Here is a 17137-nt window from a genome sequence, read left to right as displayed (position 1 = left end):
AACGACAAAAAAAAAAAAATCATCATTTATATTTCCGTTATAAATTATTTTAAACAGCTTGAGCTTGTTGTTGTTGTTGTTGCATCATTTCAATTTGGGCGGCGTTGACGGTCTTCATTCCGTCCTGTACCACCGACAAATTGTTCTTCCACGAGTGCAACAGATCCCTCAACTGTTGCCACTGCGACCTGCCGAAGGTGCGATGCATCGTGCTCGACACGAAGACTTTTTTAGCCGCCTGGTCCATACGTGCCGTCACCAGTTTGGTCTTTAGGACTGAAATTAATTGATTATTTTGTCGTAGATGGCGCTGTTAGTTTTGTTTAAATTGTCCTAGTTTGTGAATGGGGTCGGGAGTTGTTAGATCCGGTTAGTGGGCGGGCCAATGTTTGATTGATAGGGAATGCTGATTTTTTTTTTTGGGAGATTTTGATTGTTTCAAAGGTTGACATCAAGGGTACCTAGATCTGGTTAGTGAGTGGGCCAATGGGGAAGATAGGGAAGAAGAGTGAAGAATTCCAGGATTTCCAGTGTAATTTTTTAGATGAAAATGCCAAGGAAAAAACGACCAGAATTCTTACTCTGATCAGTTTTTCCTCATTTTCTTCAAAACTATTGGGAATAGAGACAATTTTGGTTTAGCATTGGAATCCTAGTCAAAAATAGAACAAATCATTAAGAATGAGATTTAGTCGTAAATTGCGAAATAAAGAAGTTATAGAGGATTTTGAAAAAATTGGAAAAAAATAAAAAAAAAATTTTTTTTTAAAAATTGATTTTTTTTTGGAAATGGATAAATCTATCAAAAAACTGCAAAAAAGTCTTATAAACATTTTTTGAAAAATGTACCTGAAAAAAGTTATAGCCAAAAATGTCTTTCTCAAAAAAATCCTGGAAAATGATCATTATTTTGGTTTTTATTTTTTTTCTGGAAAACTACTGGATGAAGAAAAAAATTTATTAAACAAAAGCTGTTTGGAATTTCAATGTGCATCAGATGCCATAGAAAAATAATTTTTAAGTTCAATATTTTTCCAGAAAATTGGAAAAAACCTCTTCAAAGTTTTTCCTCATTTTCTGGAAAACTATTGGGAAAATAGAAAATTTTTTTTGACCATTAAATTCCTTGTCAAAAATAGAACGAATTATAAAGAATAAAATTTTACTGTAAATCTGAAAATAAAGATGTTATGAAGGATTTTTGGAAAATTGGAAAATTTTTTTGAAAAAAAAAAATTTTTGAAAAAAATTGAATTTTTTTTTTGTAAATTGATACAACGTTTAAAATGCATCAAAAAAGTCTTATAAAACTTTTTTGAAAAATGTACCTGGAAAAAGTTATAGCCAGTTTTCTCTTCCTTAAAAAATTCAAAGGGGTACCTCTGGAAAAATCTTCATAATTTCGGTTTTTATTTTTTTTCTGGAAAACTACTGGATGGAGAAAAAAATTGTTTAAACAAAAGTTGTTTGGAATTTCAATGCGCATCAGATGCCATAAAAAAATATTTTTTAAGTTCAATAGTTTTCCAGAAAATTGGGAAAAACCTCTAAACAGTTTTTCCACATTTTCTGGACAACTATTGGAGATATGGAAAATCTTCTTTTACCATTAAATTTCTTGTCGAAAATAGAACAAATTATAAAGAATAAAATTTCACTGTAAATCTGAAAATAAAGAAGTTATGAAGGATTTTTGGAAAATTGGAAAATTTTTTTGAAAAAAAAAAATTTTTTGAAAAAAAATGATTTTTTTTTTGTAAATTGATACAACGTTTAAAATGCTTCAAAAAAGTCTTATAAAACTTTTTTGAAAAATGTACCTGGAAAAAGTTATAGCCAAAAAAGCCTCCTCAAAAATTCCAAAGGGGTACCCCTGGAAAAATGTTCATAATTTCGGTTTTTATTTTTTTTCTGGAAAACTATTGGTCGGAGAAAAAAATTGTTCAAACAAAAGTTGTTTGGAATTTCAATGCGCATCAGATGACATAGAAAAATAATTTTTAAGTTCAATAGTTTTCCAGAAAATTGGGAAAAACCTCTGAACTGTTTTTCCAAATTTTCTGGAAAACTATTGGAGATATGGAAAATTTTCTTTTACCATTAAATTCCTTGTCAAAAATAGAACAAATTATATAGAATAAAATTTTACTGTAAATCTGAAAATAAAGAAGTTATGAAGGATTTTTGGAAAATTGGAAAAATTTTTTGAAAAAAAAAAAAAATTTGAAAAATTTAATTTTTTTTTTGTAAATTGATAAAACGTTTAAAATGCTTCAAAAAAGTCTTATAAAACTTTTTTGAAAAATGTACCTGGAAAAAGTTATACCCAAAAAAGTATCCCTCAAAAAATCCAAAGGGGTACCCCCGGAAAAACTTTTATAATTTCGGTTTTTATTTTTTTTCTGGAAAACTACTGGATGGAGAAAAAAGTTGTTCAAACAAAAGTTGTTTGGAATTTCAACGCGCATCAGATGCCATAGAAAAATAATTTTTAGGTTCAATAGTTTTCCAGAAAATCGGGAAAAACCTCTGAACAGTTTTTCCTCATTTTCTGGAAAACTATTGGAGATATGGAAAATCTTCTTTTACCATTAAATTCCTTGTCAAAAATAGAACAAATTATAAAGAATAAATTTTCGCTGTAAATCGAAAAAAAAAGAAGTTATGGACGATTTTTGAAAATCTGGAAAAATTTTGGGTCAAAAAATTTGAAAAAAAAATTTTTCAAAAAAATTGATTTTTTTTTTGTAAATTGATGAAACGTTTAAAATGCTTTAAAAAAGTCTTATAAAACTTTTTTGAAAAATGTACCTGGAAAAAGTTATAGCCAAAAAAGCCTCCTCAAAAAATCCAAAGGGGTACCCCTGGAAAAATCTTCATAATTTCGGTTTTTATTTTTTTTCTGGAAAACTACTGGATGGAGAAAAAAATTCTTTAAACAAAAGTTGTTTGGAATTTCAATGCGCATCAGATGCCATAGAAAAATAATTTTTAAGTTCAATAGTTTTCCAGAAAATTGGGAAAAACCTCTGAACAGTTTTTCCTCATTTTCTGGAAAACTATTGGAGATATGGAAAATCTTTTTTTACCATTAGATTCCTTGTCAAAAATAGAACGAATTATAAAGAATAAAATTTCACTGTAAATCTGAAAATAAAGAAGTTATGAAGGATTTTTGGAAAATTTGAAAATTTTTGGGTCAAAAAATTTGAAAAAAAAAATTTTGAAAAAAATTGAATTTTTTTTTGTAAATTGATGAAACGTTTAAAATGCTTCAAAAAAGTCTTATAAAACTTTTTTGAAAAATGCACCTGGAAAAAGTTATACCCAAAAAACCCTTCATCAAAAAAATCCTGGAAAATGTTCATAATTTCGGTTTTTATTTTTTTTCTGGAAAACTATTGGTCGGAGAAAAAAATTGTTTTGACAAAACTTGTTTGGAATTTCAACGCGCATCAGATGCAATAAAAAAATAATTTTTAGGTCCAATAGTTTTCCGGAAAATTGGGAAAAACCTCTGAACAGTTTTTCCTCATTTTCTGGAAAACTATTGGAGATATGGAAAATTTTCTTTTACCATTAAATTCCTTGTCAAAAATAGAACGAATTATAAAGAATAAAATTTTTTTGTAAATCTGAAAATAAAGAAGTTACAGAGGATTTTTGGAAAATTGGAAAATTTTTTTGAAAAAAATATTTTTTTTTTAAATTTAATTTTTTTTTTGTAAATTAATAAATCGCTCAAAAAACTCAAAAAAAGTCTTATGAAACTTTTTTGTAAAATGTACCTGGAAAAAGTTATACCCAAAAAGCCCTATTCAAAAAAATCCTGGAAAATTTTCATAATTTCGGTTTTTATTTTTTTTCTGGAAAACTACTGGATGGAGAAAAAAACTGTTTAAACAAAAGTTGTTTGGAATTTTAATGCGCATCAGATGCCATAAAAAAATATTTTTTAAGTCCAATAGTTTTACAGAAAATTGGGAAAAACCTCTGAACAGTTTTTCCTCATTTTCTGGAAAACTATTGGAGATATCGAAAATTTTCTTTTACCATTAAATTCCTTGTCAAAAATAGAACGAATTATAAAGAATAACATTTCACTGTAAATCTCAAAATAAAGAAGTTACAGAGGATTTTTGAAAAAAAAAAAAAGATTCCAAACAATTCAAGATCTTTTACTCAATTTCTAAGTCAAAATTCCAGGATTTCCAGGCCAATTCCCCGGACGAAAACCTCATAAATGCCAGCAACAAAATTCCCAAAACTTCACCTCAATTCCCGGGACAAGAACCTCAAAAACCCCCCTAGTAAAAGGGGATAAAACTTCCAAGAATTTAGGATTTTTTTTGCTCAATTTCTGAACCAAAATTGTCAACAATTTCCACGTTTTTCATCCCCAATTCCTGGACCAACTGGGACAAAATGCCCAATGATTCAGGACTTTTTTTATTATTAACATTCCAGAGGGTTTCCAGGCCAAAAAGACAACGTTTTAGCACCTCAAAAACCCTCTGTAACTGGACTATTATAACCTGGTTTGGTACCCCAAGATCCAGAAAACTGCTTTAAATTCACTTATAAAAAAAACACAATCAAAGGCCTCGGAGAGGTCACAAAAGGTAGCAGCTACTTTTTCCCCCCCCCCACCCCATCAGATTAATAATGAACGATTATTCCAGGCAATTGCACACTGCCTGGAATAATTTCTGTCAATTATTCCAGGCAAAACTGGTCAGAACCTCCACCTTACCTTCGATAATAAAGGCCTCCACTTCATCCCCAGTCAATTGCAATTCCTGCTCGATGGCATCGAAGGAGATCTCCGGAGTGGCCTCGGCCAACTGCATAAAGCTCAACAGTCTCATTTTCCTCATGTTTTGTTCGTGATTCAGGCCCTGATTGGTCACGAACTCCTTGTGCTCTTTAAAAAACTTTAAATACGCCCCCAGGTTTTCGGAAACGAAAATGTTCAACAGATCGTGGATCAGTTGACCCTTGAGGATGTGGACGGGTTTTAGGGACAAAAGGGGGTCCAGGAGGAACGTTTTGGGGTCCGCAATGGCGGTCGTGATGCACCTGATGGCGTCGTCGCGCGCGTGCGAGGCCGTTTTGTCGGTGTAGGTGCCCAAAAGTTCCACCATTACTTTGGCCGCCTGTTCGCTATAGAAAAATTGGACTTTAAACCCCTTTAAACGAAGAATGTTTTATTTGCAAGGCTGACCTCTGATTGCTTTTTAATAGAACCTCGTGTAAGAGCCTATAGAGCTTTTGAAGCTCTTCGTTGGATAGCGGACACTGGCCAAACTGCTGCTTCAATTGACCGATATCTTGGAAAATCGTCTTGATTTGGTCCGTTTGTTTGGCGATTTGCAGCAAGTGATAATAGACCGGGTATCTCATCGGTGATCTTTCGTCGAGCGACTGATACAGTAGCCATAATCTGTGTGTGTGTTTAGGTTGATAAATGAATGGGTTTTTTAAGGTTATAGGAACTTACGCTCTGAGGCACACCTCGCCCAGTTTCTGACCCTGGGCTTTGGTGAGTTTTTCGCAAAAGGCCAGAATTATGTTTTCGGCCCTGTCCGGGGACACCTGCAATCAATTGCGCCCCCTTCATAATCATGCCACTAAAGGGACTTTAATACAATATCCAATAAACCCCCCTTAACCCAACCAAATATAACAAGCAAAGGACCCTTTAACATAACCTATATTTGCCGCAGAACAAAATTTGTTAGCCCCCTTTTTAAAGCCGTCCCTTCACTTGACACAGTGTAACAACTAAATGAAGCGACAATTTGAACTAACAGAAGCACAAGAACGATATAAGCATCTTCACTTACCAGGACCATCATAGAAACGATATCGTTTAATACGAGCTCCACTTCGGCCTCGTTGCCCTCTTTAAAACATGTCTCACACACCCCAATAATTTTATGTAAATCGTCCTCGATACCTTTCTCGGATCGTTCCTCGGATATTTCGGCGCCCAAGCTTTTTAGGTAGCCCCTCAATTCTTGGGTCTAAAAACCCCACGAATCAGTTAGTCATTCATAGTGCCCCATTACACTTAAAAGACGGGGCATCTTTAGACGATAATGATTTTTACCTGATCCTCTAGGGGGATATCAATGAAAACCGGTGGAACTTGCATATTAGAAGCTTCTTATCAAGACGAACGTGTTAAAAAAGCCCTAAAAAGGTCTAATTTGACTCAGACAGAAGGAAAATCAATAACGTGACATGACAGGATGACGTGTAACTACAATAATAATCTATCTCTGTTTAATCGGCACCATTTTATTGAAGTGAGAGGAAGAGAGAGCGATTGCTTTACGTCAGCCGTCATAACCTTTCTAACCTCACAAATTGAAATGTCAAAAAAGCATGCACGCTTTGTTTTGTTTATAGGTGTTTTGCAACAAAAAAACCCTTTAATTTAATAACCTTAACCCTTAACTAAACCTTAACCCTTCAATTTTTAGGATATAAAACTGAGTGTATTGGGAAAATGGAGGCTTTTGATGTTGCTAGTGAGAATGCCACGGCCATTGTGTAAGTAAAAACACCCCAAATTGCTTGTATTTTTATATAATTCAGGCTTCCTTATTCTTATTTCTACTTTGCTAAAGGGTTTTGCTGATTAAAGGAGGCTTAAATAAGGGTTGGGCCAGTTTAAAGGCCTTAAAGTAAGGCTATGTAAGAAAATCAATAATGTTTCTTCATATGAAAGAAATGTTTCCGAGACATGTGTCGAGTGTCAAATTTTTCAAAAATCTCCCATAACTTCTTTATTTTGGGATTCATGGTTAAATGTGATTCTTTATGATTTGTTTTATTTTTTATGGGGAATTTAATGGTAAAAGAATTTATTTGATATTCCTAATAGTTTTTGAGAAAATGAGGAAAAACTGTTCAGAGGTTTTTCCCAATTTTCTGGAAAACTTTTGAAAATAGACATAATTTTTTTATTGCGTTTGATGGCCATTGGGATTTCAAACAACTTTTGTTTTAACGATTTTTTTCTCCAACCAATAGTTTTCGAGAAAAAAAATAAAAACCAAAATGATAAACAGGATTTTTTGAGGGATGCTTTTTTGGGTATAACTTTTTCCAGGTGCATTTTTCAAAAAAGTTTTATAAGACTTTTTTGAAGCATTTTAAACGTTTTATCAATTTACAAAAAAAAATTAATAAAAAAAAAAAAAATTTTTTTTCAAATTTTGTACCCAAAAATTTCCCAGTTTTTTCAAAAATCGTCCATAACTTCTTTATTTTTCGATTTACAGCAAAATGTTGTTTTACATGATTTGTTCTATTTTTAATTTGGAATACAATGCTGAAAGATTATTTTTAAAATTCCCCATAGTTTTCAAGAAAATTAGGAAAAACTGTTTAGAGGTTTTTCCTAATTTTCTGGAAAACTGTTGGAGTTAAAAATTATTTTTCTATTGCATTTGATGCACATTAAAATTCCAAACAACTTTTGTTTTAACGATTTTTTTCTACAACCAATAGTTTTCCAGAAAAAAAATAAAAACCGAAATTATGAACATTTTCCAGGGGTACCCCTTTGGAATTTTTAAGGGACACTTTTTTGGGTATAACTTTTTCCAGGTGCATTTTTCAAAAAAGTTTTATAGGACTTTTTTGACATTTTTTGAGCTCTTTATCCATTTCCAAAAAAAAAAAAAATTTTTTTCCAAAAAAATTTTTTTTTACAATTTTGACCCAAAAATTTTCCATTTTTTTCAAAAACCTATCATAACTCCTTCATTTTGAGATTTACGGCAAAATCTTATTCTACATAATTTGTTCCATTTTTGATTGGGAATCCAATACCGAAAAAAAATTTTCCATTTTCCCAATAGTTTTCGAGAAAATGAGGAAAAATTGTTTAAGAGTTTTCCTCAATTTTCCGGAAAACTGTTGGACTTAAAAATTATTTTTCTATTGCATCTGATGCGCATTGAAATTCCAAACAACTTTTGTTTAAACAATTTTTTTTTTCAACCAATAGTTTTCCAGAAAAAAAATAAAAACCGAAATTATGAACGTTTTTCCAGGGGTACCCCTTTGGAATTTTTGAGGGACACTTTCTTGGGTATAACTTTTTCCAGGTGCATTTTTCAAAAAAGTTTTATAAGACTTTTTTGACATTTTTTAAGCCTTTTATCCATTTCCCAAAAAAAAAAATTTTTTTTTCAAAAAAAAATTTTTTTCACAATTTTGACCCAAAAATTTTCCATTTTTTCAAAAACCTGTCATAACTCCTTCATTTTGAGATTTACGAAAAAATCTTATTCTACATAATTTGTTCCATTTCTGATTGGGAATCCAATACCGAAAGAAAATTTTCCATTTTCCCAATAGTTTTCGAGAAAATGAGGAAAAATTGTTTAAGAGTTTTCCTCAATTTTCCGGAAAACTGTCGAATTTGAAAATTATTTTTCTGTTGCATATGATGCGCATTGATAATCCAAACAACTTTTGTTTAAACATTTTTTTTCTCCAACCAATAGTTTTCCAAAAAAAAAATAAAAACCAAAATTATGAACATTTTTCCAGGGGTACCCCTTTAGAATTTTTGAGGGACACTTTTTTGGGTATTACTTTTTCCAGGTGCATTTTTCAAAAAAGTTTTATAAGACTTTTTTGACATTTTTTGAGCTCTTTATCCATTTCCAAAAAAAAAAAAATTTTTTTTCAAATTTTTTACCCAAAAATTTTCCAGTTTTTTCAAAAATCGTCCATAACTTCTTTATTTTTCGATTTACAGCAAAATGTCATTTTACATGATTTGTTCTATTTTTAATTTGGAATACAATGCTAAAAGAAAATTGTAAAAATTCCCCATAGTTTTCAAGAAAATTAGGAAAAACTATTTAGAGGTTTTTCCCAATTTTCCGGAAAACTGTTGGACTTAAAAATTATTTTTCCATTGCATTTGATGCACATTAAAATTCCAAACAACTTTTGTTTTAACGATTTTTTTCTACAAGCAATAGTTTTCCAGAAAAAAAATAAAAACCGAAATTATAAACATTTTTCCAGGGGTACCCCTTTGGAATTTTTGAGGGACACTTTTTTGGGTATAACTTTTTCCAGGTGCATTTTTCAAAAAAGTTTTATAAGACTTTTTTGACATTTTTTGAGCTCTTTATCCATTTCCAAAAAAAAAAATTTTTTCCAAAAAAATTTTTTTTTCACAATTTTGATCCAAAAATTTTCCATTTTTTCAAAAACCTGTCATAACTCCTTCATTTTGAGATTTACGGCAAAATCTTATTCTACATAATTTGTTCCATTTTTGATTGGGAATCCAATACCGAAAGAAAATTTTCCATTTTCCCAATAGTTTTTGAGAAAATGAGGAAAAACTGTTTAAGAGTTTTCCTCAATTTTCCGGAAAACTGTTGGACTTAAAAATTATTTTTCTATTGCATCTGATGCGCATTGAAATTCCAAACAACTTTTGTTTAAACGATTTTTTTTTTCAACCAATAGTTTTCCAGAAAAAAAATAAAAACCGAAATTATGAACATTTTTCCAGGGGTACCCCTTTGGAATTTTTGAGGGACACTTTTTTGGGTATAACTTTTTCCAGGTGCATTTTTCAAAAAAGTTTTATAAGACTTTTTTGACATTTTTTAAGCCTTTTATCCATTTCCAAAAAAAAAAAAATTTTTTTTTCAAAAAAAAATTTTTTTCACAATTTTGACCCAAAAATTTTTCATTTTTTCAAAAACCTGTCATAACTCCTTCATTTTGAGATTTACGAAAAAATCTTATTCTACATAATTTGTTCCATTTCTGATTGGGAATCCAATACCGAAAGAAAATTTTCCATTTTCCCAATAGTTTTCGAGAAAATGAGGAAAAATTGTTTAAGAGTTTTCCTCAATTTTCCGGAAAACTGTCGAATTTAAAAATTATTTTTCTATTGCATATGATGCGCATTGATATTCCAAACAATTTTTGTTTAAACAATTTTTCTCTCTAACCAATAGTTTTCCAGAAAAAAAATAAAAACCGAAATTATGAACATTTTTCCAGGGGTACCCCTTTAGAATTTTTGAGGGACACTTTTTTGGGTATAACTTTTTCCAGGTGCATTTTTCAAAAAAGTTTTATAAGACTTTTTTGACATTTTTTGAGCTCTTTATCCATTTCCAAAAAAAAAAAAAAATTTTTTCCAAAAAATTTTTTTTCAAATTTTTTACCCAAAAATTTTCCAGTTTTTTCAAAAATCGTCCATAACTTCTTTATTTTTCGATTTACAGCAAAATGTCATTTTACATGATTTGTTCTATTTTTAATTTGGAATACAATGCTGAAAGAAAATTTTAAAAATTCCCCATAGTTTTCAAGAAAATTAGGAAAAACTATTTACAGGTTTTTCCCAATTTTCCGGAAAACTGTTGGACTTAAAAATTATTTTTCCATTGCATTTGATGCACATTAAAATTCCAAACAACTTTTGTTATAACGATTTTTTTCTACAAGCAATAGTTTTCCAGAAAAAAAATAAAAACCGAAATTATAAACATTTTTCCAGGGGTACCCCTTTGGAATTTTTAAGGGACACTTTTTTGGGTATAACTTTTTCCAGGTGCATTTTTCAAAAAAGTTTTATAAGACTTTTTTGACATTTTTTGAGCTCTTTATCCATTTCCAAAAAAAAAAAATTTTTTTCCAAAAAAATTTTTTTTTTCAAATTTGACCCAAAAATTTTCCATTTTTTCAAAAACCTGTCATAACTCCTTCATTTTGAGATTTACGGCAAAATCTTATTCTACAATATTTGTTCCATTTTTGATTGGGAATCCAATACCGAAAGAAAAATTTCCATTTTCTCAATAGTTTTCGAGAAAATGAGGAAAAACTGTTTAAGAGTTTTCCTCAATTTTCCGGAAAACTATTGAATTTAAAAATTATTTTTCTATTGCATATGATGCGCATTGATATTCCAAACAATTTTTGTTTAAACAATTTTTCTCTCTAACCAATAGTTTTCCAGAAAAAAAATAAAAACCGAAATTATGAACATTTTTCCAGGGGTACCCCTTTAGAATTTTTGAGGGACACTTTTTTGGGTATAACTTTTTCCAGGTGCATTTTTCAAAAAAGTTTTTTAAGACTTTTTTGACATTTTTTAAGCTCTTTATCCATTTCCAAAAAAAAAAATTTTTTTTCAAAAAAAAATTTTTTTCACAATTTTGACCCAAAAATTTTCTATTTTTTCAAAAACCTGTCAAAACTCCTTCATTTTGAGATTTACGGCAAAATCTTATTATACATAATTTGTTTCATTTTTGATTGGGAATCCAATACCGAAAGAAAATTTTCCATTTTCCCAATAGTTTTCGAGAAAATGAGGAAAAACTGTTTAAGAGTTTTCCTCAATTTTCCGGAAAACTATTGAATTTAAAAATTATTTTTCTATTGCATCTGATGCGCATTGATATTCCAAACAATTTTTGTTTAAACAATTTTTCTCTCCAACCAATAGTTTTCCAGAAAAAAAATAAAAACCAAAATTATAAACATTTTTCCAGGGGTACCCCTTTGAATTTTTTGAGGGGGAAATTTGCTCATAACTTTTTCCAGGTGAATTTTTCAAAAAAGTTTTATAAGACTTTTTTGAAGCATTTTAACCAATTTATCAATTTTCAAAAAAAAAATCGATTTTCAAAAAAAAAAAAATTTTTTTTCCAAAACTTTCCAGTTTTTCAAAAATCTTCAATAACTCCTTTATTTTTCAATTTACGACCAAATGTTATTCTACATAATTTCTTCTAATTTTAATTGAGAACCCGATGCTAAAAAAAAATTGTCAATATTCCCAACAGATTTCCAGAAAATAAGAAAAAACTGTTGAGAGGCATTGAAATTCCAAACAATTGCAAATAATTTCCCACTCACTACACTAATTGAAAGAGAGCGTATAGTCTATGGTACCGTACCGAAAGCCTTAGCCAAGTCACAAAAAACACCAACACATTCTCTGTCATTATTCAAAAAGTTCTCACTTTATTGTCAAAAAAAACCTCTGGATTAGAGTAACTTCCCTCCACATTTAGACGCTGTTGCCTGTGCGGTCTGGACATAGAACCGAACCCGTCCAACATGTGCGCGGGCTGCCTGAGGAACCAAGTGAACATCACCGAAGGCATCTCCGAACAGGCCACCCTGCACTTTTGCAGGGGCTGCGAGCGGTACCTTCAACCCCCATCCGAGTGGGTGCACTGCGCCCTCGAATCCCGGGAATTATTAACCGTCTGCCTGAAGAGGCTTAAGGGCCTCAATCGGCTCAAACTCGTCGACGCCGGGTTCGTGTGGACCGAACCGCATTCCAAACGCATCAAGGTGAATTGGGTTGAGGTTTATCGAAAAAATTAAAGCAATAATTGAACCCCTGTAATTTCTTATGAGGTTAAACTGGTGGTGCATGGGGAGGTGATGGGAGCGGTACTACAAAAGGAGTTCGTGGTCGTGTACACTTTGGCGCATCAGATGTGCGACGACTGTCATCGCACTGAGGCGAAAGACTACTGGAAGGCATTGGTGCAAGTGAGACAGAAAGCGGAGAACAAAAAGACGTTTTACTACTTGGAGCAGCTGATTTTGAGGCATAAGGCTCACGAGAGCACGTTGGGGATCAAGCCGATCCATGGTAATTGGGGATTTTAACTTGTGAAACGAATGAATGCACTTCCTGTATCTAGGGGGACTGGATTTCTTTTATGCTACCGAAGCTCACGCGAAGAAAATGGTCGATTTCCTCACGACGGTTTTGCCCTGCAAGTATCAACATTCCAAGAAGTTGATCTCCCACGATATCCACAGTAACGTGTACAACTACAAGTTCACTTATTGCGTGGATATCGTGCCGATATCCAAGGACAGTGTGGTGTGTCTTCCGAAGAAGTTGACTCGGTCGTTGGGGGGGATTTCGCCGATTTGTCTGGTCTACAGGGTGACTAATGCGATACATTTGATCGATCCGTCTACCGGACAAAGTGAGTAATTGTTCTGATTTTTCCAGGTTTTCTGGAAAACTGTGGGAGGGAAAATTTCTTTTTTTTTGATGCGTTGTCCCAGTAACGGTTTTCTTGAAAAAAAAGTGTTTTTTTTTTGGGATTTTTGTAAAGCCTTTGACTGTATCAAGATTTTTTTTAATGTACTGAAAAACAGTTGAATAACTCCAAAAGGGCTGTAGATACAAGGAAACTTGTAAGGACCTTTTTGGTAAAGAAACTCACTGGCTTTCATATGAAACTAAAATCAATAAAATCCTTACAGTAGTTTCAAAGATATTGGGATTTTTGTGAAGCCTTTGACTGTATCAAGATTTTTTTTAATGTACCGAAAAACAGTTGAATAACTCCAAAAGGGCTGTAGATACAAGGAAACTTGTAAGGACCTTTTTGGTAAAGAAACTCATTGGCTTTCATACGAAACTAAAATCAATGAAATCCTTACAGTAGTTTCAAAGATATTGGGATTTTTGTAAAGCCTTTGATTGAATCAAGATTTTTTTTAAGATACTGAAAAACAGTTGAATAACTCCAAAAGGGCTGTAGATACAAGGAAACTTGTAAGGACCTTTTTGGTAAAGAAACTCATTGGCTTTCATACGAAACTAAAATCAATGAAATCCTTACAGTAGTTTCAAAGATATTGGGATTTTTGAAAAGCCTTTGACTGTATCAAGATTTTTTTTAAAGTACCGAAAAACAGTTGAATAACTCCAAAAGGGCTGTAGATACAAGGAAACTTGTAAGGACCTTTTTGGTAAAGAGACTCAATGGCTTTCATATGAAACTAAAATCAATAAAATCCTTACAGTACTTTCAAAGATATTGGGATTTTTGTAAAGCCTTTGACTGCATCAAGATTTTTTTTAAAGTACCGAAAAACACTTGAATAACTCCAAAAGGGTTGTAGATACAAGGAAACTTGTAAGGACCTTTTTGGTAAAGAAACTCACTGGCTTTCATATGAAACTAAAATCAATAAAATCCTTACAGTAGTTTCAAAGATATTGGGATTTTTGTAAAGCCTTTGACTGTATCAAGATTTTTTTAATGTACCGAAAAACAGTTGAATAACTCCAAAAGGGCTGTAGATGCAAGGAAACTTATAAGCACCTTTTTGATAAAGAAACTCATTGGCTTTCATATGAAACTAAAATCAATAAAATCCTTACAGTAGTTTCAAAGATATTGGGATTTTTGTGAAGCCTTTGACTGTATCAAGATTTTTTTTAATGTACCGAAAAACAGTTGAATAACTCCAAAACGGCTGTAGATACAAGGAAACTTGTAAGGACCTTTTTGGTAAAGAAACTCAATGGCTTTCATATGAAACTAAAATCAATAAAATCCTTACAGTAGTTTCAAAGATATTGGGATTTTTGTGAAGCCTTTGACTGTATCAAGATTTTTTTTAATGTACCGAAAAACACTTGAATAACTCCAAAAGGGCTGTAGATACAAGGAAACTTGTAAGGACCTTTTTGGTAAAGAAACTCAATGGCTTTCATATGAAACTAAAATCAATAAAATCCTTACAGTAGTTTCAAAGATATTGGGATTTTTGTGAAGCCTTTGACTGTATCAAGATTTTTTTTAATGTACCGAAAAACAGTTGAATAACTCCAAAACGGCTGTAGATACAAGGAAACTTGTAAAGACCTTTTTGGTAAAGAGACTCATTGGCTTTCATATGAAACTAAAATCAATAAAATCCTTACAGTAGTTTTAAAGATATTGGGATTTTCGTGAAGCCTTTGACTGTATCAAGATTTTTTTTAATGTACCGAAAAACAGTTGAATAACTCCAAAAGGGCTGTAGATACAAGGAAACTTGTAAGGACCTTTTTGATAAAGAAACTCATTGGCTTTCATATGAAACTAAAATCAATAAAATCCTTACAGTAGTTTCAAAGATATTGGGATTTTTGTGAAGCCTTTGACTGTATCAAGATTTTTTTTAATGTACCGAAAAACAGTTGAATAACTCCAAAACGGCTGTAGATACAAGGAAACTTGTAAGGACCTTTTTGGTAAAGAGACTCATTGGCTTTCATATGAAACTAAAATCAATAAAATCCTTACAGTACTTTCAAAGATATTGGGATTTTTGTGAAGCCTTTGACTGTATCAAGATTTTTTTTAAAGTACCGAAAAACAGTTGAATAACTCCAAAACGGCTGTAGATGCAAGGAAACTTGTAATTACCTTTTTGGTAAAGAGACTCATTGGCTTTCATATGAAACTAAAATCAATAAAATCCTTATAGTAGTTTCAAAGATATTGGGATTTTTGTGAAGCCTTTGACTGTATCAAGATTTTTTTAATGTACCGAAAAACAGTTGAATAACTCCAAAAGGGCTGTAGATGCAAGGAAACTTGTAAGGACCTTTTTGGTAAAGAGACTCAATGGCTTTCATATGAAACTAAAATCAATAAAATCCTTACAGTAGTTTCAAAGATATTGGGATTTTCGTGAAGCCTTTGACTGTATCAAGATTTTTTTTGTTTCATTCATCCCAGTTTGCGAACTCGGCAGCACCGCCTACTACCGCACCCCGTTCGGCGCCATCTGCAACCCGAAACAATTGGTCGAGTACGTCGTGATGGACATCGAACCCATCATGGACAAGGACAAAAAACAATTTCCCGGACAGGGAACCATCTCCAGCAGGCACGTGTTGGCCGACGTCTGGTTGGTACGTGCCTCGGAATTGGGCATCAACGAGAACACCACCCACGCCCGCACTCATCTGGGACACGTCCTGAAACCCGGCGACTCCGTTCTGGGGTAAGTAGGTCCGGAGGGCGCGCGGGCCCCTTTGCACCTTCGCTTGTTTTCCAGTTACAACATCCAGGACAGCAACGTCAACGATGCGACGTTCGAGAATCTAGATCGGGCCAGTATTCCGGACGTCGTGCTGGTGAAGAAGCACTTCGGAGATCGGGCGTCTAAAAAGAGACAGAGGATCTGGAAACTGAAGAGGATGGCCCAGGAGGAGACCGGAAGTATTGACGGGAAGTACGAGGAACTTTTATAAAACCGGAAGTGGTTTCCTGATGATGATTTATTTGTTTCTAGGGACTTTAATGAGTTTATGGACGATTTGGAGGAAGATCCGGAACTGAGGAGGAACGTCAACATATTCAAGGACAGTGCCAAGATGGCGGCGCTTCCGGTGGACATGTTCGATGACAATTACGATCCTAACGGGGTCACTTTGGAGGAAATGCTGGACGATTTGGACGTCAACGATGTGGAAATGGCCGATGAATAATCGGAATTTCTTTTGTTTTTTTTGAATAAAGTGGTTCTTTGTTATGCTTTTGTTTTTTTTGTTTGTCATTATTAATTAAGCATACTTTAAGGAATATTATGCTTTTTATTTCATGAAAATCATCTAAGTAGTTTTTGAGATATTGGACTTTGAAGTCAGTGGATACCTTAGAGATCAAACATGATTTTTGGACACTTGCCTATATAAATCCTGATATCCCCGAAATGATACCTGGTACTGCTTTGAATTTTAAGCATCGTTTGTTAAGCATACTTCAAAGAGTATTATGCTTTTTGTTTCATGAAAATGCTCCAACTAGTTTTTGAGATATTGGACCTTGAAGCCAGTGGATGCCTTAGGGATCAAACAAGATTTTTGGACACTTGTCCATATAGAGTCTGATATCTCGAAAATGGTACTTGGTACCACTTTGGAGTTTAATGATTATTTATTCAGCATACTTCAAAGAATATTATGCTTTTTGTTTCATGAAAATGCTCCCACTAGTTTTTGAGATATTAAACATTGAATTCAGTGAGCGCCTTAGAGATTAATAGTGATTTTTGGACACTTGCCCATATGAAGCCTGATATCTCCGAAATGGTACCTGGTACCACTTTGGAGTTTAAGCATTATTTATTAAGCATACTTCAAATAATATCATCCTTTTTATTTCATGAAAATCATCCAAGTAGTTTTTAAGGTACTGGACTTTGTAATGAGTATGTGCCTTGGGGATCAAGCATAACTTTTAGATACTAGTGCATATAATATTTAATATCTCCAAAATGGTACCTGGTACTGCTTTAGAATTTAAGA

The 17137-nt window shown here is 32.4% G+C and overlaps 2 protein-coding genes and 1 long non-coding RNA gene across 4 annotated transcripts; 1 reads left to right on the top strand and 2 right to left on the bottom strand.

Moving 5' to 3' along the window:
* Positions 1 to 9: 9 nt before the first annotated feature.
* On the bottom strand, positions 10 to 6280 carry LOC126748019 (eukaryotic translation initiation factor 3 subunit M). The gene is made up of 6 exons (XM_050457021.1): positions 6113 to 6280; positions 5847 to 6026; positions 5501 to 5595; positions 5225 to 5443; positions 4754 to 5163; positions 10 to 276 (listed from the first exon to the last, which is right to left on the bottom strand). The coding sequence occupies exons 1-6, from the start codon at positions 6155 to 6157 to the stop codon at positions 50 to 52; spliced, it is 1176 nt and encodes a 391-aa protein (XP_050312978.1). The 5' UTR covers positions 6158 to 6280; the 3' UTR covers positions 10 to 49.
* Positions 6281 to 6372: 92 nt separating this feature from the next.
* Positions 6373 to 16364, top strand: LOC126748017 (60S ribosomal export protein NMD3). Its single transcript, XM_050457020.1, has 7 exons — positions 6373 to 6558; positions 12087 to 12372; positions 12439 to 12679; positions 12732 to 13025; positions 15564 to 15831; positions 15886 to 16062; positions 16123 to 16364. The coding sequence occupies exons 1-7, from the start codon at positions 6515 to 6517 to the stop codon at positions 16316 to 16318; spliced, it is 1506 nt and encodes a 501-aa protein (XP_050312977.1). The 5' UTR covers positions 6373 to 6514; the 3' UTR covers positions 16319 to 16364.
* Positions 13148 to 15059, bottom strand: LOC126748024 (uncharacterized). Of its 2 annotated transcripts, none has more exons than XR_007664586.1 (3): positions 14339 to 14686; positions 13976 to 14156; positions 13148 to 13429 (listed from the first exon to the last, which is right to left on the bottom strand). It is a non-coding gene; the product is annotated as an uncharacterized LOC126748024 (long non-coding RNA). The 2 variants fall into 2 exon arrangements; XR_007664585.1 differs by lacking the exons at positions 13976 to 14156; positions 14339 to 14686 and adding exons at positions 14157 to 14338; positions 14885 to 15059 and having other exon boundaries at positions 13156 to 13429.
* Positions 16365 to 17137: the final 773 nt, after the last annotated feature.

Source organism: Anthonomus grandis, chromosome 20 (assembly GCF_022605725.1).
Source record: "Anthonomus grandis grandis chromosome 20, icAntGran1.3, whole genome shotgun sequence".
Classification (NCBI taxonomy): domain Eukaryota; kingdom Metazoa; phylum Arthropoda; class Insecta; order Coleoptera; family Curculionidae; genus Anthonomus; species Anthonomus grandis.
This window is presented reverse-complemented; position numbering and strand designations above follow the sequence as displayed.

Coding starts and splice junctions, on each gene's coding strand:
- LOC126748019 (XM_050457021.1), bottom strand. CDS start 6,157: ATGCAAGTTCCACCGGTTTTCATTGATATCCCCCTAGAGGATCAG. Junction 5,596..5,846: donor TCGTTTCTATGATGGTCCTG/GTAAGTGAAGAT, acceptor AATTGATTGCAG/GTGTCCCCGGACAGGGCCGA. Junction 277..4,753: donor GGAGGCCTTTATTATCGAAG/GTAAGGTGGAGG, acceptor AATTAATTTCAG/TCCTAAAGACCAAACTGGTG.
- LOC126748017 (XM_050457020.1), top strand. CDS start 6,515: ATGGAGGCTTTTGATGTTGCTAGTGAGAATGCCACGGCCATTGT. Junction 12,373..12,438: donor CGCATTCCAAACGCATCAAG/GTGAATTGGGTT, acceptor ATTTCTTATGAG/GTTAAACTGGTGGTGCATGG. Junction 16,063..16,122: donor ACCGGAAGTATTGACGGGAA/GTACGAGGAACT, acceptor ATTTGTTTCTAG/GGACTTTAATGAGTTTATGG.